The sequence below is a fragment of the Diceros bicornis genome, chromosome 7, assembly GCF_020826845.1.
Source record: "Diceros bicornis minor isolate mBicDic1 chromosome 7, mDicBic1.mat.cur, whole genome shotgun sequence".
NCBI classification, from domain to species: Eukaryota; Metazoa; Chordata; class Mammalia; order Perissodactyla; family Rhinocerotidae; genus Diceros; species Diceros bicornis.
In genome coordinates, this window is record NC_080746.1 from 86,771,721 (window position 1) to 86,797,016 (window position 25,296).

Consider the following 25,296-nt stretch of genomic DNA (forward strand, 5'->3'; position numbering starts at 1 on the left):
CAAACGTGCGCCGGCCCGGCTGACACCTGAGGGGGCGCGGGGACCCGGGGCCGCCCCTCCTCGCCCCGCGCGCCCCGGGCGGAACGCGCCTTTCCCACCGCCCGGCACTTACGGCTGTCCACTCCCGGGACGCGGCGCCGTGTTTCCATAGCGACCGCGTCCGCGCGGCGGAGCGGCGCTTCCGCTCGGTGCCGCAGCCGCTACGGCTCGACTAGAAACGGGGTCACGTCAGCGCACTGGCTTCCGGCGGAAGGGGACGCGGGGCGGGTGGCGGCCGGTGGCCGCGGGCGAGGAGGGCCGGTGGAGTCGGGTGAGGTGGGTGGCGCGGGAAGCCGGAGGCTTCCCCGGCCTGCCTGCTGCCCGGCGTTCTCCCAGGGGCCCGCGGGGCCGGGGCGCCCGGGAGACTAGGGGCCTCCCCGCGTCCACGTCACTTTGTTAGTGTCTGTTTATCTTTTTAGAGGACACTGGCTGGTTGTGTGAACATGTATTGAGGAGCAGCCCGCGTGGGCGCGTGGCTGCACGGGCCGCGGCGGGCCGTTCCCGGGAGCGCCCTCCGTGCCCGCTGACAGGGCTGAGACCGTCTGCGCGCGCACGTGCGGCTCCCGGGCGGTTCAGTGGAGACGCCGGCCGCGTGGGTCTGCGTCATCGCCGAGCCGGGCGGCCGGGTGCGGACGGCCTGGCGGCGGGCCGAGCCCGCGGTGCCGCGTGCGCGCCGTGTCCCCTCGGCGCTCCCGAGGCGCGGGCGGGCGATGGCGGGCGCGCGGCCCGCGGACAAGGACTGGTACGGCGTGCTGGGCGCCGAGCCCTCCGCCGGCGCGGCCGAGCTGAGGCGGCGCTACCGGGCGCTGGCGCTGAGGGTGAGTCCTGTCGGAGCCTCGGCGGCGGGGAGGGAGTTTTCACGGGACCAGACGCCTGTCTGCAGTGAAGCTGTGACGCCGGGGCAGGGACCGGGGCGTCGGTTGGTAGTTGAGGGTTGCGGTCCTGTGGCAAACATTGATGGGAGGGCGCTAGCGCGGTGCTGGAGCGGGCCGCGGGGCTGTCGCCGCGCCGAGTCCGCTCCGCGCCTCAGCAGGCCGAGTGCGTGACCCCCGGAGAGCGCGGAGCGGCGCGTGCTGCCGTCGGCCGTGGCCTCGGCGCCGCCGGCCGCGCGGCTCGTCCGGGCTGAGATGCGCTGTGGTGGAGAATACAGAGTTTCGAAGACTCGGTACAAGAAAGGAACAGAAATAACTGTCCTGTTGCTTACATACTGACATGGCAGTGTTGGGGATTTACGGGCTGTTTTGCGTATTCTGGACGTAATACATGCACAAGCATTTGCGTGTAGAATAAATATGTTATCAAAGTTGATTTCATCTGCTTTTTGCTTTTTTTAGCGTTGCATGTGTGGCTTGCGTTTATAGGTCACGTTATATTTCTGTTCAGTAGTGCCAGTTTAGGCCGTTTGTACAGTTTTTCACGGACTCCACTCGTGAAGGGAGTTGAATGAGTTGTGGTATTTATAAATCTATAGTATCTCTCTGAACTGTTGTGTTAGTTTTTTTCAACCTGTATTGTATGTTTCTTAAGCCCATGTCAGTAACTCTATAATGGTCTCCAATTAATTCCGTTTACAAAAGGAGTAGAGGACCATTACTTACGTAACATCCGTTTCTCTAGTTTTTAAACGGATCTATGAGATTTTGCTGTAACTATTAGCGTTTATTGTGAGAGAGAGTAGATATTTCACTGTTGGGAATGTATTGATACCCCTGCTTTGGGTGATAAGTTGAAGGAAGTGATGTTAAGGTTTCTTTTGTCTCAGAATTTTTAAGATTTCTGAGAATAAAATCAAGTAGACTTTATTGAAAAATTTCTTGATAGCGAGTCGTCCTTGTTCCTCAGTGAAGTGGGAGATGAGGCTGCAGAAGTGGACTGGGTCTAGATCCCGCAGAGCCTTGTTGGCCATATTGGCCTTAAATTTGCGGGAGAAGCCGTTTGCGCTCGGCAAGCCAGCGTCTGCCAGGCCCCGAGGTGAAGGAGCCGTCCTGCGTATCCGCTGGCAGTGTGTCCGAGAGTTCCAGTTGCTCTACATCCTCACTAACTTCTGATGGTGTTAGTCTCTTTCATTTCAGCAATGGGGTTTCTCACTTTTGCCACCATTGACATTTTGGGCAGGATAATTCTTTGTTACGTGGGGCTGTCCTGTGCATTGTAGGATGTTTAGCAGCATTTTGGATGCCGGTTAACTAAAAATGTCTCCTGGGGGTCAAAATTGCCAACCTCCCCACCCCTGTTGAGAACCACTGTACACATCTGTTTGTAGTGATATCTCATTGTGGTTTTATTTTGTATTTCTCTGATGACTAATGACGTTAAACACTTTTTAATGTGATTATCAGCCATTTGTATAATTTTCTTTTGTAAAGTGTTTTTTTAAAAAATTAAATATAAATATATTTTTTTGCTGAGGAATATTCGCCCTGAGCTAACATCTGTGCCAGTCGTCTTCTATTTTATATGTGGGTCACCCCACAACATGGCCGTGGGCGAGTAGTGTAGGTCCACGCCCGGGAACCCAACCCGGGCTGCCCAAGGGGAGCGTGAAGACCTTAACCACTAGGCTGGCCCCCCAAAGTTAAATATATTCTTGGTCTCGTGTACATATTGTGTATATTTTCCCCTAGCCTATGGCTTGCCAGCTCATTTTCTTATTGATGTTTTTTAATGAGCAGAAGTTTTTTGTTTTGATGAAATACAGTTTATCAAATTTTTGTTTTCTGGTTAGTGCTTTCTGTGCCTTCTCTAGAAAGGTTGTGAAAATAGTCTACATTTTCTTCTAGAAACTTTATAGTTTGCTTTTACCTTTAGACCTGTGATTTTTGTGTATGGTGTGAGATGGGAAGTTGTGTTTTTGTTTTTCTCTCAGTATGAATATCCAGTTGTTCACCGTTTGTTGAAATGATTTTCCTCTCTCCATTGGCTTGTCTTGGCAATGTGGGTCTGTTTTGGACTGTATTCTGTTTGATATATTTGTCCATCCTTGTACTAATACCTCTGTCTTGATTACTGTAGGTTTATAGTCAAAGTCATGTAAAGTTAAGTTCTATAATTTTATTCTTCTTTTCATGTTTATTTTGGTTATTTTAGTTTCCCTGCATATCCATAGAAATTTAGAAGCAGCTTGTAAATTTCTATTAAAAAAATCCTGGGGCCTGTGGCGTAGTGGTTAAGTGCGCACACTCCGCTTCAGCGGCCCAGGGTTTGCAGGATCGGATCCCAGGCGTGTGCTGATGCACGTCTTATCAAGCCATAGTATGGTGGTGTCCCATATAAAATAGAGGAAGATGGGCACAGATGTTAGTCCAGGGCCAGTCTTCCTCAGCAAAAAAGAGGAGAATCGGCATCGAGTGTCAGCTCAGGGCTAATCTTCCTCACACACACACACACACACGAAAAAAATCCTTCTTGAATTTAATTGCGACTGTATTGAATATATATCCGTTTTGGCAGAATGGCCATCTTAACAATATTGAGTCTTCTAATCTGTGAATTATTATATCTGTTCATTACTTGTCATCTATAATTTCTCTCAGAAATATTTTAGAACTTTCAGTGTAGTATTACACATCTTTCTTTCAATTTATCTCTAGTTTTTTAATTTTTTTTGTTCCATTGTAAATGGTATTTTTTAAAAATTTCTATTTCCAGTTGTTGGTTGATAGTATATAGAACTATAGTTTATTTTTATATACTGGTCTTGTATCCCACAATCTTGATAAATTTACTTTTTAGTTGTCTCATAGCTGTATTTGTAGATTCCTTAGAATTTTCTACCAACACAATTATGCCATTTGCAAATAAAGAAAGTTTTAATTCTTTCTAATATGTATGCCTTTTATTTCTTTTTCTTGCCTTAATGCACTAGTTATTGTGCTTCTATTACAATGCTCGGTTGAAGTGGTAGGAGCAAATATCCTTGCGTTGTTCCTGATTTTAGGGGCAGAACTTTCAATATTTTACCATTAAGTATAACATTAGTTGTGTTTTTTAAGATGCCTTTTATCAGGGTAGGGAAATTCTTCCTGTTCCTAGTCTGCCAAGAGTAGTTATCATGAATGGGTATTGAACTTGATTAGATTTTTTTTTTTTTTACACTTAGTGAAATTTTGCATGTATTAATTTTCCTCTTTTAAAAATCTGTGAATTACATTGATTTTTCTTATGTTAAATCTATTTTGCATTGCTAGGATAAACAAATATCACTTGTTGATGAAGTATTATGCTTTTTGTATACTGCAGGATTCTAGTTGCTGTTATTTTGTTATGGATTTTCATGTCTAGGTTCATGAGGTATTGGTGTAATTTTAGTTCATGATGTATTGGTGTAATTTTTTTTTCTTGTATTTCTGTGTCTAAATTTAGTATCACAGTTATGCTGGCTGGGCAAAATAATTAGGGACTGATTCCATTTTCTCTCTTTTCTTAAAGAGTTTGTATAAGATTGCTATTATTTCCTATTTAAATGTTTAAAATAGAATTTATTAGGGAAGTCATCTGGGCCTGAAATTTTGTTTGTGGAAAATTTTGTAATTATGAATTTAATTATTTTTGGAAACTACAGGGCTATTCAAATTTCGATTTCCTGTTTGTCAATGTAGGTGAATTGTATTTTTCAAGAGTTTGTTCATTTCATTTAAGAAGTTGAATTTATTGTCATAACATTCATATTCTCTCTTTTATTATCCTTTTATTGCTGTAAGATATGCAGTTATGTTTTTCCTTTCTTTCTTTATATTGGCAATTTATGTTTTCTATTTATTTTTTCCTGATCAGTCTTGCTAGAGGTTTATCCATTTTATTAATCTTTGCCAAGAACCAGCTTTTAGTATGTGGATTTTTTAAATTGTTTGTCCACTTTCTCTTCACTTGATTTCTGCTTTTAACTTTATTATATTCTTTTTTCTTCTTACTGCTCTTCTTTTTCTAGCTTAGCAATGTAGAACATACATCATGGGTTGCACACCTGTCCTCTTTCCCTATGTAGCCATTTAAAGCTATACGTTTCTCTCTCAGCCTGAAGCACTGCTTTAGCTGCATCCCACACTTTCAGTTCAAAATATTTTTAAATTTCTCTGTAATCAGCCTGTGGGTTACTAAGAAGTACATTGTTTAATTTCTAATTGTTGGAACATGTTCCGATATCTTTCTACTATTGATTTCTAATTTAATCCTGTTGTGGTTAGAGAATATACTTGGTATGATTTCATTCCTTTGAAATTTATTAAAACTTTTTTTATGGCCCAGCATGTAGTCTACTTTGGTGAATGTTCCCATGCACTTGAAAAATGTGTATTCTGCTGTTTTGGAGTACAGTGTTCTATAAATGTTTATGAGGTCAAGTTGATAGGGTGGTTCAAATATTCTATATCCTTAATAATTTTTTTGTCTATTTAACAGTTTCTGAGAGAAGGACATTAATGTCTTCATCCGTGGTTGTGGATTTGTCTGTTTTCTCTTTAGTTCTGTTAATTTTTGTTTCATTTATTTGGGATCTTTTTTACCAGGTGCATATATATTTAAGATCATAATGTCTTCATGAATTTGAACCTTTGATCATTATAAAATTCCCCTCTCTCTTTCTCATAGTACTCTTCTTAAAGTCTACTTTGATGTTAATACAGCCACGCCAGCTTTCTTGTACTTAGTGTTTGTAGGATTTATCTTTTCCCATCCTTTCCCTTTCAATCTGTCTCTTTTATGCTTAAAGTGTGTTTTCTTGTATATAGTGAGTAATTGGGGCATTAAAGACATTCCAGTCTGTCAGTCTCTGCCTTTTTCTTTTTTTTTTTTTTTTTTTGGCAAGGGAGCTTGGCCCTGAGCTAACATCTGCTGCCAGTCTTCCTCTTTTTGCTGAGGAAGATTGTCCCTGAGCTAACATCTGTACCCAGCTTGCTCTATTTTGTATGTGGGACGCCACCGCAGCATGGCTTGATGAGCTGTGTGTAGGTCTGCGCCTGGGATCCAAACCCGTGAACCCCAGGCTGCCGAAGTGGAGCACACACTTAACTACTACGCCACTGGACCAGCCCCAATCTCTGCCTTTTTATTGGGAATGTTTAGTCCATTTACATTTTTCCCCAGCTTTATTGAGCTATAATTGACATATAACATTGTGTAAGTTTAACGTGTACAGCGTGATGATTTGATACATGTATATATTGTGAATTGATCACCACAATAAGGTTAATTAACATGTCCATCACCTCACATAGTTACCTTTGTGTGTGTGTGTCACATTTACCCTTTCTGATGTCTCTATCTGTGTTATTTCCCTTCCATCTGGCATTTTTTGCCTTCATTTTGGGAAAGTATTTTTTATCTCCACTGGACAGGGAACTCTGAATTGATAGTTTTTTCTTTTACAATCAGCCATAAATCAGATCTTCGTTGTCTTCTTTTTAATGTGTCATTTTTCTCTGGTTGCTTTCAAGATCTTCTCTTTATCTTTTGATTTTAGTAGTTTTTCTGTCATGTGCCTAAAATGTGGTTTTCTTTGTATTTTTCCTACCTAGGGTTAACTGAGCTTCCTGGCTCTGTTGATTGATATCTGTCTTTTGTTAGTTTTGGAATATTTTCAGCTGTTGTGTCTTCACATCTTTTCTCTGCTCCATTCTTCTTCCCTTCTCCTTTTGGGATTCTAATTATGTACAGTGAGATTGTACCACAGCTGTTGGATGCTCTGTTCTTTTTCCCCAGCCTTTTTTTCTGTTTGTATTTCAGTTTGCATAATTTCTATGAACCTGTCTTCAAGTTCACTGGTTTTATTTTTCCTCTACTATGTCCATCTGCTGATAAACTCATTAAAGAAATTTTTAATCTCTATTATCTAATTTTCATATCTAACATTCTCCTGGCTCTTTTTTATATCGTTTTCCTCTCTCTTCCATTTTTTCCACACATATTGTGCACCGTTTCCACTAGATCCTCTAATATACTTATCATAATCATTTTAAAGTCCCTGTCTGATCATTCTAATATCCGGGTCATCTCTGAGTCTGGTTCTATATTCTTTCTTGATGATGCACCACATTTTCTTCTTTGCATGTCTTGTCATTTTTTATCAAATGCCAAAAATTGTTTGTAAATGAAAAGTAGAGACTAGGGTAAATAGTATCTATATTCCCAGGAAAGGGCATGCCCCTTCTTCTGTAAGGCACCTTGTGTGGCAGTCCAAGTCAGCCTAGTCTGTAATTGAGCTGAGTTTTCTTGGTGATTGTTGCTTTAGTGATTCCTTTCACCACAGGCTTCAAATGATTTAAGCAGGATCAGAACCATCCCTTTAGCAGAGCATGGGATCTGAGTGCCGTCAGGAGTTGCCTCAGCTATCCTTGCTGCGCTGATACTGCAGCAGACTTCCTACGTGTTAGGAGTGGTCTCTCTCACTCAGTCTTGCTCAGTTTTCCTGTCCCTTCCTTAGCTGTGGACGACTGCTGCCTGGTATTCCATGTAAAGTCTGGATTCCTTGGAGGGTTTCTCTGGTTCTCCAGGCCTGCCCTTCAACTTCAGTAGGCCACTTGTGCGTGCTGTGCCTCTTGGGGTGAGTCTTGGTTCTGCTGCCCTGTCTCTGTTCTTTCCTCTGAACACTTGGCAGGGCCTGTGAGATAGACCTGGTGGGTGGGTACAGACTCTTTATAGGTTTGGGATGCCTAGGGATTCTAAATTGTCTGGCCAGTTTCTACTTGCCTTTTAAAATTTATTAAAACTTTGGTTTTTTTCTTATTTATGTCTAAGGTGGTTTCCTGCTCCTGCTGTTGTGCCAGAGATAAAAACAGTAATGGGTTTCTTCTCTTCTAGGCCAGGTCTTTTATTTTGGATTTGGGTTCATTAGGTTTCTTTGAGTCCTCAGCTCGCTATTTAAAAGAACTATGAGTTTGTAGGATATCTGGCTTGTTCTCCTGGATTATTCCTACCAACATTAAAATGTGTCATTGTTTCTCCCATCTTTGGAAAAAGACCCTTTCTCTCCACCCATTTCCTACCACCTGTTGCCCCAACTCTGTGTTCTTTGCAGCAAAAACTGTTTCAAAAAGTTGTCTCTATTTCCTTTCTCCGATTTCTGTCTTGCCATCTCTCTTAAACCTACTCCAGTCAGACTTCACTCCCACTGCTGCACTGAAACTGCTCTTGTCAACATCGCTAATGATATCTCTTAATGGAAAAGCACACAGTCCTCCTGTGTTTCTCCTTTACTCACACGCTCACATTTCTTCTGACAGGAGATGTGTGGGTTTTCCACACATCAAGTAATTTTCTGCTACACCAGCTAGATGTCCTGTAATTCACTTCAATTCTGACATTACCTGGAGTTAGCATCAGATCCCACAAGTTAGGGGCTCAGTCCCACAAGACTGCCCCCTCTTTAGACGCCAATCACGATTCTCAATTATTAACTCCATTTCTAGCCCCTCTCCCTTTTCTGGAGAATGGGGAGTGGGCCTGAGAGTTCCAAGCTTCCAGTCATGGCTTAGTCTTTCTGGTGACCAACCCCCATCCAGGAGCCCACTAAGAGTCATTACAACAAAAGACACTCCTATCACCCAGGAAATTTTTAAGGGATTTAGGAGCCTTGTGCCAGGAACTGGGGGCAGAGACCAATATCTGTATTTTCTATTATTTCATAATGTCTGTGTTGCTAAAACCAGTGGTCAATATTTAATCTTTATTTCGATTTATTAGTAAGGTGACCATTTATCCTGGTTTTCCCAGAATAGTTTGGTTTATGCCTATTGACCTGGCATAATTAATAGCTCCCTTTTTCACTTTCTGAAGTGTCCTAGTTTAAATGATAAGTTTTTTTTGTAGTTGTATACAGTTATTTAAGTATCACCACAGTCAAGATATGGAATATTTATGTAACCCTAAAAAGTTTCCTTGTGCCTTTTGATCCCCTGATGCCTAGAATTTAACCAGCTGGGCAGATGGTTCTGATCTAGGTGTGGAACCACTGTATTGTGCTATGGTGCCTGCAAATGTGAGGACAAAAGTGAGACAAGAAGGAAGAAGACACTTAAAATGAAGAACGATTGGCCTCGCTGTCTCCAGATAAGCTGTGCTTTACTGGCTCCTTGTGGAGAGAGGGAGTGTGGAGAAGAGAACTTTCTAGACTAAACCCAGTTAAAAAAAACAAAGTTTATTCTCCTAACATGGTTTCTTCCTGAGCCACATGGAGCTGGAGGATTCTGAGCAAGGTTGGTGTCGATGGCTGGGTGCATTGCTTTGGGATGGAGAGGTGGGCTGCTATGCTGTTGGTAATCTGTGGAGGAAGCCTTGGGTGTGGGAAGGGATAAGACACGACTGCTGGGCGTTCCGAGGACAGGACCTCTTCTTCTAGGCAGACCCCACTTTGGCAGATGATAAATTTAAATGGTCACCCCTACTTAAATAACAGCTACATTTGACACAGTTTATCACACCCTCTTCTTTGATGGATTTTCTCCACTCATCTTCTAGGACATGATATCTTCCTTCTACTAAAACCACCTCTGGAAAGTAGTAGGCACTCAGTAATTATTTGTCCAGTGAGTAAACTGTATGCATGTAGTCACCTTTATACTTTAATTCCTCTGTTGGCAATTTTATTTTTGTATTTTTAATCTCTGAGAACTCTGCCTTATTTACTGAATTTCCTTTTTTTTGTGGCCTCCCGTTATTGTTTTAGGGATAGAATATCTTTAAATTTTCTTCTTGTTTGTTTTTGTTTTTTCCCCTGTTTTTGTCATAGAGGCTCTTTTCATATGTTTGGTGACCCTTGGTTATCTACTCATATCTAAGAATGAGTTGTTTAAGCTTGGTTCCTAGCACGTCTGGGAGCCTTCGTCAGGTCGGGTCTGTCTTGTTGTTGGGTGACCCCAAATGTGCAGCATCTGAACCCATTTCCGAGAGGGATTCTCACATCTCCTGCCTGGGGAGATGGGACCTGGGCTTGTTCTGCTCCGTGTGTGAGCTATGCATTTCCTCTTGTTTTCAGTACACCATTGTATCCTACCCTCAACTTGATGTTCCTAGATCCAAAACCTTCTCTGGTCTGTCTCTCCACATAGTACACGTGGTTGTCTGCTCTGGCAGGAGGGAGTCATGCCAGCTCAATGATGAGGAGGAGAGCTGGAAGTCAAATTCTTTCTTCTAAGGTCTCCACCAACCTTCCTGTAGTCTGGTCCTCAACTCCACTCTCAGAGGTACTTAATACCTTCAGTTCCTCAGTTTTTCTGCCTCTGCGTGAATGGGCTCACCTCTTGTTGTCTCTTTCTTCAGGCTTAGGTTTAATTTGCTCAGGTAGACTGAATTGGTTACCATTTATTGACCAATTTTCTGTCTCCTCAAATTTTGGTGTCTCTCACCTGCTTTTTCTCTTCTTTCCTGTTATATTTGTTCGTATGCATTTATGCCTTTGCCTTAAAAAAATTATTATTATTCCTTTGCTGTTATTTGAGTTTTGGGAGGGAACAGGGATAAATACGTGTATGAATTTGCCATTTAGTAGAAGCCTTGAACTATTCTCATTTCCCTGTAGGGGCCAGATACCCTTCCTTAGCCATATGCCTCTGCATTTGTTGCTGTCTCTCCCTGGTCTGCTGTGCCCCTTCCCCTACCTCACCTGATTAACTCTTAACTTACTGTTTCAAAATTATCTTAGCTGTAACCCCTGCCTCCCCTGATCCCACCTTGTCCCCCTTCCTTGTGGGTACCCTCCCCCAGTAGAGGTGCATTTAGTGTTATTTGTCTAGGACAGGAGAGGTATAGCTGTTAGGTAAGGAGAATGAGGATAGCTGGAGTGTGATGAAGGGTTTTTTCCTTCTTTTCTTTTTAGAAGATGGGAGAGACTTGAGCATATTTAAATTTTATGGGAAGTAGCCAAGAGAAAGCTCAAGATTGAAGTTATAGGAGAGAGAGAATAATTGACAGAAGGCAGAAGGGGGTGGAATCTGAAGCACAGGTAGAAGAATTAGCTTTACGTAAGAGAAGGGAGGGACCTGTCTCCGTTGTTACAGGTGAGAAGGAAGAAAGGATGGATGCAGGAGCTGCTTCATTTCAGTTTGGTGGCAGGAAGTTGATGAGCTTTTGTTTAGTGGCTTCTTTTTTTCCTCTGTGAAGAAGAAAAGTTATCTCTTGAAAGAACATGAGAGAGGAAGTGGAGCAGCAAATTATAGGAGAGAGAATTTCAACTGGCATTATTCTGGGAAGGCTCCCTGTGGGTAGCTATGTAATATACTTATAGAGGCAAGAAGTCTCAGCCAACACCTAACTCTACGCAAGGCAATGAGCTGTAAGGAGGCACCAAAAACATCAGCCTAGCATCTCAGCCTCCTTCAGCCTGAAGTGCAGTGCCTTTGGTCCCTGTATCACAGCTTAGCACAATCATTTATATTTATAATTATGGCCGTGGGTTAAATTATGTTCAATGTATTCTCTTTCAGAATGCACAGAAATATGTAGTAGTAAATACATAGTAGCACGTGTATTGTGCTTTACTGTTCGTACTTTATAGTTTACAGATGCTTTCGCATCTTACCTGGTTTTATTTCTCAGAGTCCTGTTAGGTAGGTAATATTATCCCCATGTTTGCAGTGGAGAAATCAAGGCTTAGTTACAGTTAAGTGGTTTGTCAGAAACACAATTAGTAAGGGGTAAAATCTAGGCTTGCTCACATATCCTCTGACTCTATACTCTTTCCTGTTATATCAGACTTCTCATAATTGCCATACCAGAGGGTTTACAATTGCTTAAAGGCATAATGGTCAGTTTTCTGGATTTCTTGGAACGCCTCACTCATGCACAGTTAATGAAGTATTATGGAAGCTCAGACATAATTACTACTCTCTGTTTTAATTTTAAAGGGATCTAGATTATATATGGCTTATGAAGTGAAACTTACTTTCCTTATCTTTTTGTATAAGTTTAGAGTTTCTAATAGAGTTGAGAAGGAGAAAATTATAAGGGAAAACCATACTATTTATCATGTTTATCAGATTTTTTTTTTCAAAAACAGACTTTTTAAAGTTCATATTCTTGCTTTCCAATTTGAATTACCATATTTTCTCAGTCTATGTTTTTCAACAATGTCACAATGGAGAATAAAATTACATTTGACAAATACCATTCTGTATTTCATTTTGTAAAAAGGCACATTTATTGCGTGTACTTTTCCAAGTTCAGAAGACTTGGAATTTAACACCTCCTACATAATTAGTTGTTGGGATAAAATATTGCTAAATCATAGGCTGCTAAGTTTACAATACGTGTTGATTTAGTAAGTACTGTTTCCTTATTTCAGTTTTTATAAATGCAGTGCTTATTCAAGGTCCTGATTCTGAAAAAATCCTTATTGACTAATTGAGATATTTCAGAATTCTTTAAAGATACGTATAAATGTAAAGAGCAATATTAACATGAAGACGTTTATTTGACATACTGTTAAGTCTGTTGCCTAATAATTATATAAAAATAGAAGTAATTGAGGGACCGACCCTGTGGCGTAGTGGTTAAGTACGGCGCTCTCTGCTTTGGCTGCTTAGGTTCGTGGGTTCGGGTCCTGGGAGTGGACCTACACAACTCGTCAAGCCATGCTGTGGTGGCATGCCACGTACAAAATAGAGGAACACTGGCACAGATGTTAGCTCAGGGACAGTCTTCCTCAAGCAAGATAAGAGGAAGATTGGCAACAGATGTTAGCTCAGAGCGAACTTTCCTCACCAATAAATTAAAAAAAAAAAAAAAAGTAATTGAATCAGCATTTTATTAATAAAGGCTTATTAATAAAAATACATTGCTCTTTTTTTCTCCTTATGAGTCAATTTTTAAAATATCTTTTAGTTTTCTACTAATATAAGTTGAATAATAATTCATTGTTTTGAAATGGTCTAAGGTCAAGAATGATTAGTTATATTATTTCCATATTTTTTGCAGTTATACATGTGAAAATTGCTGTTGCCTAAAGATGAGGCTTACCCCCAAAAGCTTTGTCAAATTGAAAATTGGGGTCTTTTCCCATTGATGCTGGTAATATTACAGGATACCTTTCAACTGGAAAAGAATTATTTTGTTGGAAAATTATATGCTGCTATTACAATATGTTCCATAATCTTAAAGAAAATCCATGTAATTTGAGGCAAGAGTGTGCAGGATGCTCTTATTCTTAATGTTGGAAGGGTATAAAATGCCACTTAATACTTATTTGGGCATTCAGAGGGTCCCTTTTGATTATAAGTGGTTATAGATTAGCATTAAGCCAGTTATGTAATACATTTTAGCATCTTGAAAAAGAAAGTAGAAAGGGCACTTGTGCTATAGTTGGAGGAAAATTACCACGTTGGAAAAGAAGGGAGCTAAGAACAACGCTTTAAACAGGTCTTTTGACTACATCACAAAGCAAAGTGAGCTCGATTACAGGAAAGGTACTTAGGCAATCAGAGAAATTTTGTGAAAAAGTCTGGGAGTGTCGTAAGTAAAAATCAGAAGGGTATATATAGCTTGTCTTGTAGTGAATGTTATAATTTTTGTTAATGTGGTAACTGTTTAGCTGTCATCTAATTGTCATATCTTAAGATGCAAGATATTTGACAATAAATTACTTAGGCATCTCATGGAGGCTCTATTACAAACGATTCTTTTCCATGATAAAATATAAGCGGGAAGAATAGGACATTTGAAGTGAAGATTTAAGTAATAATTTTAGCTAATACATAACACTATGTACCAGGCACTCTTCTAATCGCTATATGTGTATTTACTCATTTAACCTTGTGCGGTGAGATATCGTTATTATCCCTAATTTATAGACGAGGAAACTGAGGCTCAGAGATTAAGTAACACATTGGTTAGTGGCAAGAAATTATGACACACTCTATGCTTTGAAAACTGGGTGAATTAAAGTAGGCAAGAGTTACTTTTTCAGTGTTTTTTGGGTAAATCTTTCTACTGCATTCATGTGGCAATAATAGATTATATCTTTAGAGAAGAGGTGGCGTTTATGTAAAAGGTGTGGAATAGTGAAGGGTTAGAAACGTGGCCTCTGGAGGTAACTTCCTGGGTTTGAATTCTGCCTCTACTGCATATTAGTTCTGTGACTCTGAGCCAGCGCCAGAGCTCTGGGGCCTGTTTCCTTCTCTGCAGAATAGATGTGAATCGTCATGTACTCATAACAGATGTTTATTGAACACCTGCTATGTGCCAGCCCTGTTCTAGGCATTTAGTAGCTAAGTATCTATTTCATAGGGTAGTTACAAGGATTTAAATGAATTGTACACTTAAATGAATTATACACTTGAAATGATAGGTGGCACATTGTAAATGCCCAGTTACTGTTTTAGAGTTGCATCCTAGTAATTCCAGTCAGACTGCTGAGTAGATTTCTATTTAGCTGACGGTTGACACTTTCCTGGTTTTTTTTTTTTTTTTTTTTTTTTTTTGTGAGGAGATCAGCCCTGAGCTAACATCCGCCAATCCTCCTCCTTTTTTGCTGATGAAGACGGCTCTGGGCTAACATCGGTGCCTATCTTCCTCCACTTTATATGGGACGCCGCCACAGCATGGCTTACCAAGCAGTGCGTCGGTGCGCGCCCGGGATCCGAACCAGCGAACCCCGGGCCGCCGCAGCGGAGCGCGCGCACTTAACCGCTTGCGCCACCGGGCCGGCCCCACTTTCCTGGTTTTTTAACAGTGAAAATAACACTAATCTTTTTCAATGGCTTAAGGATCATCATTGTCAATATAAATTTTTGTACTGTGAAGATGCAGACTGGATGATCGGGAACAGTGAAAAATGTCAGATGTCAGCTTGTTTTGTTTCTCTCTTAAAGTGAGGATGAGGAATGTGTTATCTATAGATGGCTGTGTATTTGCAGAACTGATTAGTCGATCAAGTGAAAGCAACTTTCTCCCAGGTAAGACTTCTGCACTGTCATTTTCACCCTCTTGCCTGTCAGTATTCTCTAGAACATTGTTTCTAGACGTGAAAACATTGTGCTGCATTGGCCTTCTTGTCAACTTCAGCTTTATTAAATCATTGTTTATTGATGGTATATCAAGGAGAATTCCTCCTCATTTTGGGAATTTGTGCCTGTTTTTTGACCTTGATCTATAGCAAAGTGGAAGATTTGTCTGTTTCTTGTAGAAGACGCTTTAACACATGTGACTCAGATTTTCTTTGAATTCAGCAGTACTACCGAGATAGGTAACGTTAAAAATCTTGGGCCGGCCCCGTGGCTTAGCGGTTAAGTGCGCACGCTCCGCTGCTGGCGGCCCGGGCCCGGATCCCGGGATCGCACTGACGCGCCGCTTCTCCGGCCACGCTGAGGCCGCGTCCCACATACAGCAACTAGAAGGATGTGCAGCTATGACAGACAACTATCTACTGGGCCGTTGGGGGAAAAATAAATAAATAAAATCTTAAAAAAAAAAAAATCTTTAGGTAGCTGCCTGGGGCTGGGGTATTCGGAGGGGATTGACTACAGAGAAGCATGAGGAAGTCCTAGGGTGATGGAACTGTTCTAGTCTTGATTTTGGTGGTTATTACATGACTATATACAATTATTGAAATTCATCAAACTATATACTTGAAAAGGGTCAATTTTAATATATGTAAATTATTCCTCAATGAAAAAGGAAACAAAGTGAATCTTTAAAGGTGTGAGGTGCAAAATCCCTTATAATGGATTAAATTTCTCATGAAATAGTTCTGTAACATTCTGTCCTTTGAATAATGTCTTATCCACAAATTGAATCATTGAAATGAGCAGAAAATTATTAAAAATTTTTATTTCTAATTTTTGACTGTTTCTTCAGGATAAAGATTTTGATTTTACAGTTAATAGATTAGCTAACCTAAGCTAAGCTTTTTTACTTCTGATACATTATTTCATTGCAGGTATAAAATAGTGAAATGAATGATCAAAAAAATTTTTTTATTCAAAAAAATTTGATTGAAAAAATTTTTTGATCTGTGTACTTGCTTAGATGACACTTTTGAAAACTGAATTGATTCGATTTTCAGTCGTGAAACATTTGGTTTTATTTTGTATTCTTTAAGGTTCTTTTTTTGAAAGCAGTAGAAATCAACTCCTGCCAAATGTAAAGCAGGCTGTTGGACGAGCGTTGTGGGGCTCATGCCTAAGAAAGAGCAGGAACCAGAGGGGCTGCAAAGGGCTTAATAAAGGAATCAGGATGCATAGCAACCTTTTTCACAGCTGGAACAGCCTGGTCAGGGCACATTGCTTTGATGAAGAGCTGCTGACTGCCTTGGTCAAAATTCAAAGGTGCAGGAGAGGGCTCTGTTCGGGCAGGCAGACGCTTTAGTAGTGGAAGACCACACACAGTTTGAGAGAGGTAGTTCCTCAATAGTATGTGAGGTAATTCAGAGGAAAGGATACGAGGCAACCTATAAAATAAAAAAATACTGGGTCTTGCATTGTGAATAAATTCAGGAACAGTTAACCTGTCCTCCGTCTTAAACCCAACAACCTGTAACTCACTGCTCAGGTAAATTTGGTTAAGTTGCTAAATTGAAGTAACATGAAATGTTTCACATTATGTTAGTAGATGGGTTCTCTGAAGGATTTCCTTAGTTGGTTAGTAGTGTTACCAGTGTATCCATCTTTCTCATGACATGGCTTATTTGGAAATGCTGAAACTACTCTTTAGAAAATGTACAATGATCATTTAATCATATTGGCTCAAAAAATCCTTTTTGGTTAGAATATAGTTGCAAATATGGGTTTTAATCTTTTCAATGAGACCTCCTCTTACATAAATCATAAATACATATAATCTTTTTCTGTATTAATTCTTAAAGTGTGGTACACATTATTGGTGATATGAAAAAATTTGAGATGGTACATAGGTGAACTTTTTTTTTTACCATGCTATATTTATTTATTTTTATTTTTTTAATGATGTCTTAATAGTTGATAACATTGAAATTTTGGTTGTACATTTTTGTTTGTCAATCACTGTATACATGTGCCCTTCACCGTTTGTGCCCACCCCCCACCCCCATTGCCCCTGGTAACCACATACAGTTTTCTTTGTCCATGTGTTGGTTTCTATTCCACATATGAGTGAGATCATATGGTGTTTGTCTTTCTTTTTCTGGCTTATTTCACTTAACATAATACCCTGCAGGTCCATCTATGTTGTTGCAAATGGGACAATTTTGTCTTTTTTTATGGCTGAGTAGTATTCCATTGTATATATATACTACATGTTCTTTATCCACTCATCAGTCGAGGGACACTTGGGTTGCTTCCGCATCTTGGCTATAGTGAATAATGTTGCAATGAAGATAGGGTGCATAAGCCTCTTTGGATTGTTGATTTCAGGTTCGTTGGATAGATTCCCAGTAGTGGGATAGCTGGATCATAGGGTATTTCTATTTTTAATTTTTTGAGGACTCTCCATACTGTTTTCCGTAGAGGCTGTACCAGTTTGCATTCCCACCAGCTGTGTGTGAGGGTTCCCGTTTCTCCACTTCCTCTCCAACATTTGTTATTTTTTGTCTTGGTGATTATAGCCATTCTAACGGGTGTGAGGCGATATTTTAATGTTGTTTTGATTTGCATTTCCCTGATGGTTAGTGATGTTGAGCATCTTTTCATGTGCCTGTTGGCCATCTGTATATCTTCTTTGGAGAAATATCTGTTCATTTCCTCTGCCCATTTTTTGATTGAGTTTGTTTTTTTGTTGTTCAGTTGTGTGAGTTCTTTGTATATTATGGAGATTAACCCCTTGTCAGATATATGTTTTGCAAATATTTTCTCCCAGCTGGTGGGTTGTCTGTTCATTTTGATCCTGGTTTCATTTGTCTTGTGGAGAAGCTCTTTAATCTGATGAAGTTCCACTTGCTTATTTTTTCTTTAGTTTCCTTAATCCAAGTAGGCATGGCATCTGAAAAGATTCCTTTATGACCAATGTCAGATAGTGTGTTGCCTATATTTTCTTCTATGAGTTTTATAGTTTCAGGTCTCACCTTCAGGTCTTTGATCCATTTTGAGTTAATTTTTGTGAATGACGATAGCAGATGGTCCACTTTCATTCTTTTGCATGTGGCTGTCCAGTTTTTCCAACACCGTTTATTGAAGAGACTTTCCTTTCTCCATTGTATGTTTTTAGCTCCTTTGTCAAAAATTAGCTGTCGGTATGTGTGTGGTTTTATTTTTGGGCTTTCAGTTCTGTTCCATTGATCTGTGTGTCTGTTTTTGTACCAGTACCATGCTTTTTTTGTGTGTGTGTGAGGAAGATCAGCCCTGAGCTAACATCCATGCCAATCCTCCTCTTTTTGCTGAGGAAGACTGGCCCTGGGCTAACATCTGTGCCCATCTTCCTCTGCTTTGTATGGGATGCCGCCACAGCATGGCCTGACAAGTGGTGCGTCGGTGCCCGCCTGGGATCTAAACCCAGACCACCAGCAGCAGAGCACACTCACTTAACTGCTATGCTATGGGGCCGGCCCCAGTACCAGGCTGTTTTGGTTACTGTTGTTTGTAGTACCTTTTGAAGTTAGGGATTGCGATGCCTCCAGCTTTGTTCTTTTTTCTTAGGATTGCTTTAGCTATTCTGGGTCTTTTGTTGCCCCATATGAATTTTAGTATTCTTTTTTCTGTTTCCGTGAAGAATGTCATTGGGATTCTGATTGGAATTGCGTTAACTCTATAGATTGCTGTAGGTAATATAGACATTTTAACTATGTTTATTCTTCCAATCCACGTGCATGGGATATCTTTCCATTTCTTTATGTCATCACCGATTTCTTTCGATAATGTCTTGTAGTTTTCATTGTATAGGTCTTTCACCTCCTTGGTAAGATTTATTCCTAGATATTTTATTCTTTTTGATGCAATTGTACATGGTATTATCTTTTTGAGCTCTCTTTCTGTTAGTTTGTTATTAGCATACAGAAATGCAACTGATTTTTGTAGATTGAGTTTGTACCCTGCAACTTTGCTGTAGTTTTTGATTATTTCTAATAGTTTTCCAATGGATTCTTTAGGGTTTTCTATATATAAAATCATGTCATCTGCAAAGAGTGAGAGTTTCACTTCTTCATTGCCTATTTGGATTCCTTTTATTCCTTTTTCTTGCCTAATTGCTGTGGCCAAAACCTCCAGTACTATGTTGAATAAGAGTGGCAAGAGTGGGCAGCCTTGTCTCGTTCCTGTTCTCAGAGGAAGGGCTTTCAGTTTTTCCCTGTTGAGTATGATGTTGGCTGTGGGTTTGTCATAAATAGCCTTTATTATGTTAAGGTACTTTCCTTCTATATACCCATTTTGTTGAGAGATTTTCTCATAAATGGATGTTGGATCTTGTCAAATGCCTTCTCTGCATCTGTTGAGATGACCATGTGGTTTTTATTCCTCTTTTTGTTGATGTGGAGTATCACGTTGATTGATTTGCAGATGTTGAACCATCCCTGTGTCCATAGGTGAACAATTTTTATGTGAATAGTTATATTTTTACTATAAAATATTTTATATGTACATACATATATCACAGCGGATGCTTGGTTTTAAGATGAGGCTAAGTAATAAAATGAGGTGATTTAAAGTCTGTTTATCAAAAAACAGTAAATGAGGGTATTAATAGTATGAGAATGTAGTAAAAATCATGAAGATAGATCAGAATGGCCAAAGTTTGGCAACCTAGTCTCTACCACAGACCCAGGAGGCGGGGGAGTGCTTAGCATTTTTTCTTTTAACTGTGAAAAATGTTAAGACAGCTGAGACACAGGTGTGCCCTCAGGAAGCATCCGTCTTTGTGCTTTGAGGGTCACACGGTTTTGGACTTCCCTGCATTTGCAGTTGATGGCAGGGCTCCTGTCGCAGGTCTAGAACTGTGCTTCTTGCACAGTGTGGTGGTAGTATTGAGTGTTGCACTGTTTGTCATGAACGGATACAGTTGTGGTATGTATATATTCTTTAAGAAGGCAGGGGACTGTGTCATATGTCAGAAAAATATTTATTTTAGCAAGTGAATAAAATAAAAGATTTTGCACAGAGAGTTACTTTTGAGCTCTGGAGATACTGTTACCCATCATGTAATATTGTACCTTTTGGAAAACCTGTGTTTTTCTAGAGGCGATTAGCTCGGTTAGGCTGATTGCTGACTAAATTCATGCTGTTGTGCTGTTTTGTGACTCCTTTACTCTGGACTGTGGAGGTTTGTAGGGCTCTTGTGTTGCTGTGTTGAATGTCGCCATACTGTTTCCCTGTTGCTGAAATACCCTTCCTCCTCCTCCGGAGCTGTATCTGTTGTCTCCTGTTCCTTCCTTTTGACCTGTTTCTCATTACTCCTGTTGCTCCCTCTCATCGTTAGTCACTATTTCTTTTGTCTTTTTCTGCTGCCTTTCTTCTCTCTGCTTTTTTATTTTTGTCTCTTTTCTCTTATTTTTGTGTCTTTTCTCTCTTTTGCTGCTGTTTCTCCCAGGCATCTTTGTCACTAATTGGTTTACAAAGGCCATTGCCAACTCATGGAAACACATCGTTCTTCTGATTGATGAACTTTGGGGGCTGATACTACCTTCAGGTTTTGATTCTTCTAGATTTATTTTTGATGTGCTTGGAGACTTTTTTTGTAACTTCCTGGTTCATGACTTTTGCAGGTATTGGTAAGTATGAACATTATTACATGTTATTTCTAAAAAAGGCATGTAGACTGAAGCATGGCTTCTCTCTAGGGGTTCATGGTTTAGTTGATAGAGCCAGGGGCAAGGAATGCTCAGGAAATTGATAAGAACTGGTGTAGTGGCCCTCAGGGTGCATTGGTGGCAAGTGGAAGGATTTATAAGAGCAATAGTAGAGGATGAGGCTGCAAATATTGGGTCGTAAGTCAAATTATTGAGGGCTTTGCATATAGGCTGTAAAGTCTGAACTTTATTCTGTAGGTCCTGGCGATATCTTTGAGCAAGGTTAGATCTATATTTTAGCAGGTCATAGTGATAACTGTGAGTAAGATATGTTGGAGTGGGGAGAAACTTGAGGCAGAAAGAATACTGCCTTTGTGACAGTTAAGCCAAGAGATAATGAAGACTTGAGCCATTGCATTAGTATTGGGAGTGAAAAGGAAGAGGGAGATGAGAGAGAGTATGGAGGTGGATTCAGTGACAATTGAATGTGTCAGAAAGTGGGGAGTTGAAAATGAATTTGTGCTTAAGATACAGAAGGCAGGTGATGTTCTTAACTAAAATAAGGAACAGAGGAGGAGGAGGTTTTCTGGAAAAAGATGTTTGGTTCATTAAAGAGCAGATTGAATGGGATGTGTCTGTGGAAGAGCCATGTGAAGATTTCCAGTTTGCAAGTGGTAGTGCAGAGAGAACTTAAGGGAGGTTGGGGCTAAAAGCTGTACGTTGAACGTTGCTTCCGTGAGATTACCCATGGCCAAGGGGATGGGGATATATTGTGTTACGGCTTCCTAGCACAGAACCTTGGGGAATGGCTCTTCACTAAGAAACTGAAAGGAAGTGGCCAGAGATAATAGGAGTCTAACAGAGGAGAGACGGTGTGGCCAAGAGTTGCAAATATTGTTAAGGGGCCAGTCCATTGGATGTAGCAACTCAAAACATTGGCAATCCTAGAGTGCTAGTAAGCAACACAGAATAGCAATTGAAATTGGACAGAATTAGTAGGCTCTCTTGCAGGACAAGTCAAATATAACCACCTGCAACCCTTGGAATCTCTGATTTGATTATAACAGCCTTGGCTGAATGTTTTAAAAATTGAAAACAATTGGGAGAATTAGCTCCCCTGTTTAAAAGACTGCATATTCTGACCCAGTGCATTACTAGTGGTAGAAATGAGTGAAAATTACACCAGAAACTTGGTGGAAGATGTAAAAAGTGAGAGGATGGCATTGTGGAACCTGGGTTCTTACAACGCCTTATTATTGATAAATGACATATACTTCCCCCAACTCCTGAGGAATGTAAAAATAAGTTCTTTAAAAAGTTCGTCATGGAATCGGAAAAAAACCCCAAACTGACAGTCATAGAAACAGAGTAGATTGGTGGGTACCAGAGGTGGAGTGCAGGGTGGGGAAAATGCGTGAAGGTGGTCAAAAGGTACAGACTTCCAGTTATAAGATGAATTCACTTGTGGGAGTGTAATAACAGTATGGTGACTATGGTTCACAATACTTTATTGTATACTTGAAAGTTGCTTAGAGAGTAAGTAACTGTGTGAGGTGATGAATATGTTAACTAACCTAATTGTGGTGATCATTTTACAATATATACGTGTATCAAATCATCATGTTGTACAGCTTAAACTTAGACAGTGTCAAATATATCTTACTAAAGCTGGGAGGAAAAAAGTTCATCTTCCCTTACCCTCCCCGTTTCCATTAGAATTGTGCTGGGCCGAAGGCCAACTAAGATATGTCTTAAGTCACATGAACTCCATGGGCCTGAGTTTTCATCTGTAAAAATGAGATGCTCATACTGTGCTACTTTCTAAAGCCAGCTCTAGAATTTGTTTCTTCCATTTTTTTCTTCTTATTATGTCTTCAGTTATCACCTAATTCGACTCCCCAAGTCTGAAAATGTTTTTCCTAGTTTACCATACAGAAAGTAACTTTCTTTTGGTGATCTAAGATTGTTTTGTTGACTCCTGATGCATGCACTCTGGACAGAATAAATAGTGTTGAGACTATGGTAATCTGCCTCCAATGTTCCATGTGTTTAAGATAAAAAAAAATTCCCTTCACAGGCTTGCCTAGATTTCTATCACTGACAGTTCTTTTAAAGTTTAATCTGGGTATAAGTGCTTCACCATTTGCTTTTGCAGAAAGTATAAGAAAGAAATCTCAAAATAACTTTCTAATTATGATCTGACTTGTCTAGCTGATAGCAAATCTATGATGAGTAGTTTGGGGCATTGTTATGTTTGTATCATAGTCTGGCTTAAAAAAATCAGAATTTCAGAGACTCTAACTAAAAGAATTATAGAATGTCCGAACATAAAGGAACCTTTATTGCAGAAGACTTAGATTGGGGAAATGAAAGTATTGAGCACAGAAAGGTGAGACAAAGATACACACTAAATATTCAAAATCAAATAATATGATGAAGTTATAGACCAAAAATCATTTTCAAAACTTGTGTAAAATAATAATGCTAAACAAAAATAGAAAAAAGTGAATGGGAAATGGGAAAAGTGAATGTTTCATTTTAAAATACATTTACGTTTAGAATTTCCTTATGATTTGATGTACATTATTTTCAGTTATGGCAAGATACAAAAAAAACAAACAAAAACACATTTTGCCCAGTGCTTCCCAAGGGAATTAACATCACACTTTTGTTAAAGTGTTGAAATTCACTAGAGTATTGTTGTTTCACTTTCTTTTATCTGTATAAAATAGCTAGAACTTTATTATGTTTCTTAGGATACATTTCTTTTTGGCATTTTTTAAAAAATCGCCTTTATTGAAGTATAATTTATATACAATAAAATGCACCTATTTCAGTATATGTCAGTGAGTTTTGATCGAATATACCTGTATAACCACCACCATATCAAGATACAGAACAGTTCGTCATCCCAGAAAGTTGCTTTATGCTCTCCTTCTTCCCCAGGCAACCATGGATCTGCTGTCACCATCACTATAGATTCCTTTAGTTGTTGTTTTAGCCTCTGAAAATTTCTTGATGTTTTATTTGGCCTTTAATGAATGAAATTAGTTTTTTTTTTTTTTTTTTTTGCTGAGGAAGATAAGCCCTGAGCTAACGTCTGTGCCAGTCTTCCTCTACTTTATATGTGGGTCGCTGCCACAGTGTGGCTTGACGAGTGGTGTAGGTCCATGCCAGGGATCTGAACCCACAAACCCAGGCCGCTGAAGCGGAACATGCTAAACTTAATCGCTACACCACGGGGCTGGCCCACAGTTATGATTTTTAAAGAGAGATGAATTTATCCTTTTAACTGTTCCTGAAGAGTAAACCTTACTATAGCATATTACATAATATGCTTTCAACAGAAAAGTTGTCTAAGAAGTCTAGTTAGTACAGTTAGGGTATAAGTGAGTTGCATGGGTTTTATATGATTTAAAAATAGTATCTCTATCTTGCAAGATATTCATAGAACCATGCCATCTGAGATATGAAGCACCTTTAAAATTTGCCTTCAAGTAAATCACGGGTTTTAGCTCATTAAACCCCTTTTACTTGTTACGGTTGTGTTTTGACTAATTTTTCCTTTATTTTCAAATTCATTTATTCTTAATAATGGTAATAATTTATATTACATATATGTATGTTTGAATTAGTTTCTGTGCTGTTGTGCTCATGTTATCTACTATCTACTGTTATCTAATTAAAGATCAAATAGATTCTCAAACTCAGTAATGGAATATAAAACCCTTTCTCATTCTATTAGGCTTTTTGAAATATTAACTGTAAATTGAGCATTGTCCTTGGTGCAGTGTGTGGAATAAGATAGCCTGGAAAAGACGTGTCTTGTTCTCTGAAGCAACTTGGCTATCTCAAAGTATTTTAAAATACAGAATACAATTCTTACAATCCCTGAAGGTAATCCAAAATATTTTGTTTGAGAATTATACTTTTCAAATTGTTAAATGTATGGATTCAGATCTATTTATGAGGATTGAAACAATCTGAGTTTGTCTTCAGTTATTCATTCATTCATTCAGTTAACCTGTTAGGGTTGGTACCTACTGTATTTCTCGGCACTATTGTAGGTGCTGTAGATGCTAACAGAGTTTATTGTTAGGAGGAAGACAGATGTTTAAATACTAGTATCTGGTGAATAAATGCTGTGATGTATGCAGTATAGAAATTCTAAAGTGTGGTTTCATGGGGAAGCCTGCGTGTAGCATCGTGATTGAGAGTCCTGGCTTTGTATTACTTTGCCCTGGGTTTGAACCTCACCTGTGCCATTTACCATCCATGTGGCCCAAGAGGAGTGACGTTACCCCTCTGAGCCTCAGTTTCCTTATCTGCAAAAATTGAGGTAAAGATTTTTCTTATTCTTCTTTTTTTCATAAAGATTAAGTGAAATAATGAATGTAAAGCATTTAGCCCGTGTCTTGCATGTGGTGCCTTATTATAGTTTATCATCACCAGAAATTATGTGCAAAATGCAGTTAGAGAGCCATGCACGGCCATATAAAAATATAGCTTAATGATATCATGCAAATTTAATTATTAGTGTTCAGCAAAAAAAAATGGTAAAGTTATATTTTGGATGTATGCTTTTATCGTGTTCATATATGTTATGCATTTATCTCTGTATTACGGTATAGAGTTGTACTCGTGAA

At 39.6% G+C, this 25,296-nt stretch overlaps 1 protein-coding gene across 1 annotated transcript in view; it reads left to right on the top strand.

Moving 5' to 3' along the window:
- Positions 1–313: 313 nt before the first annotated feature.
- DNAJC24 (DnaJ heat shock protein family (Hsp40) member C24) overlaps positions 314–25,296 on the top strand; it is a 69,785-nt gene continuing 44,802 nt past the window's right edge. Inside the window, exon 1 of the mRNA XM_058546186.1 lies at positions 314–857. Coding sequence (XP_058402169.1) covers positions 750–857 — 108 coding nt within the window. The 5' untranslated portion in view covers positions 314–749. The remainder of the gene's footprint in view (positions 858–25,296) is intronic.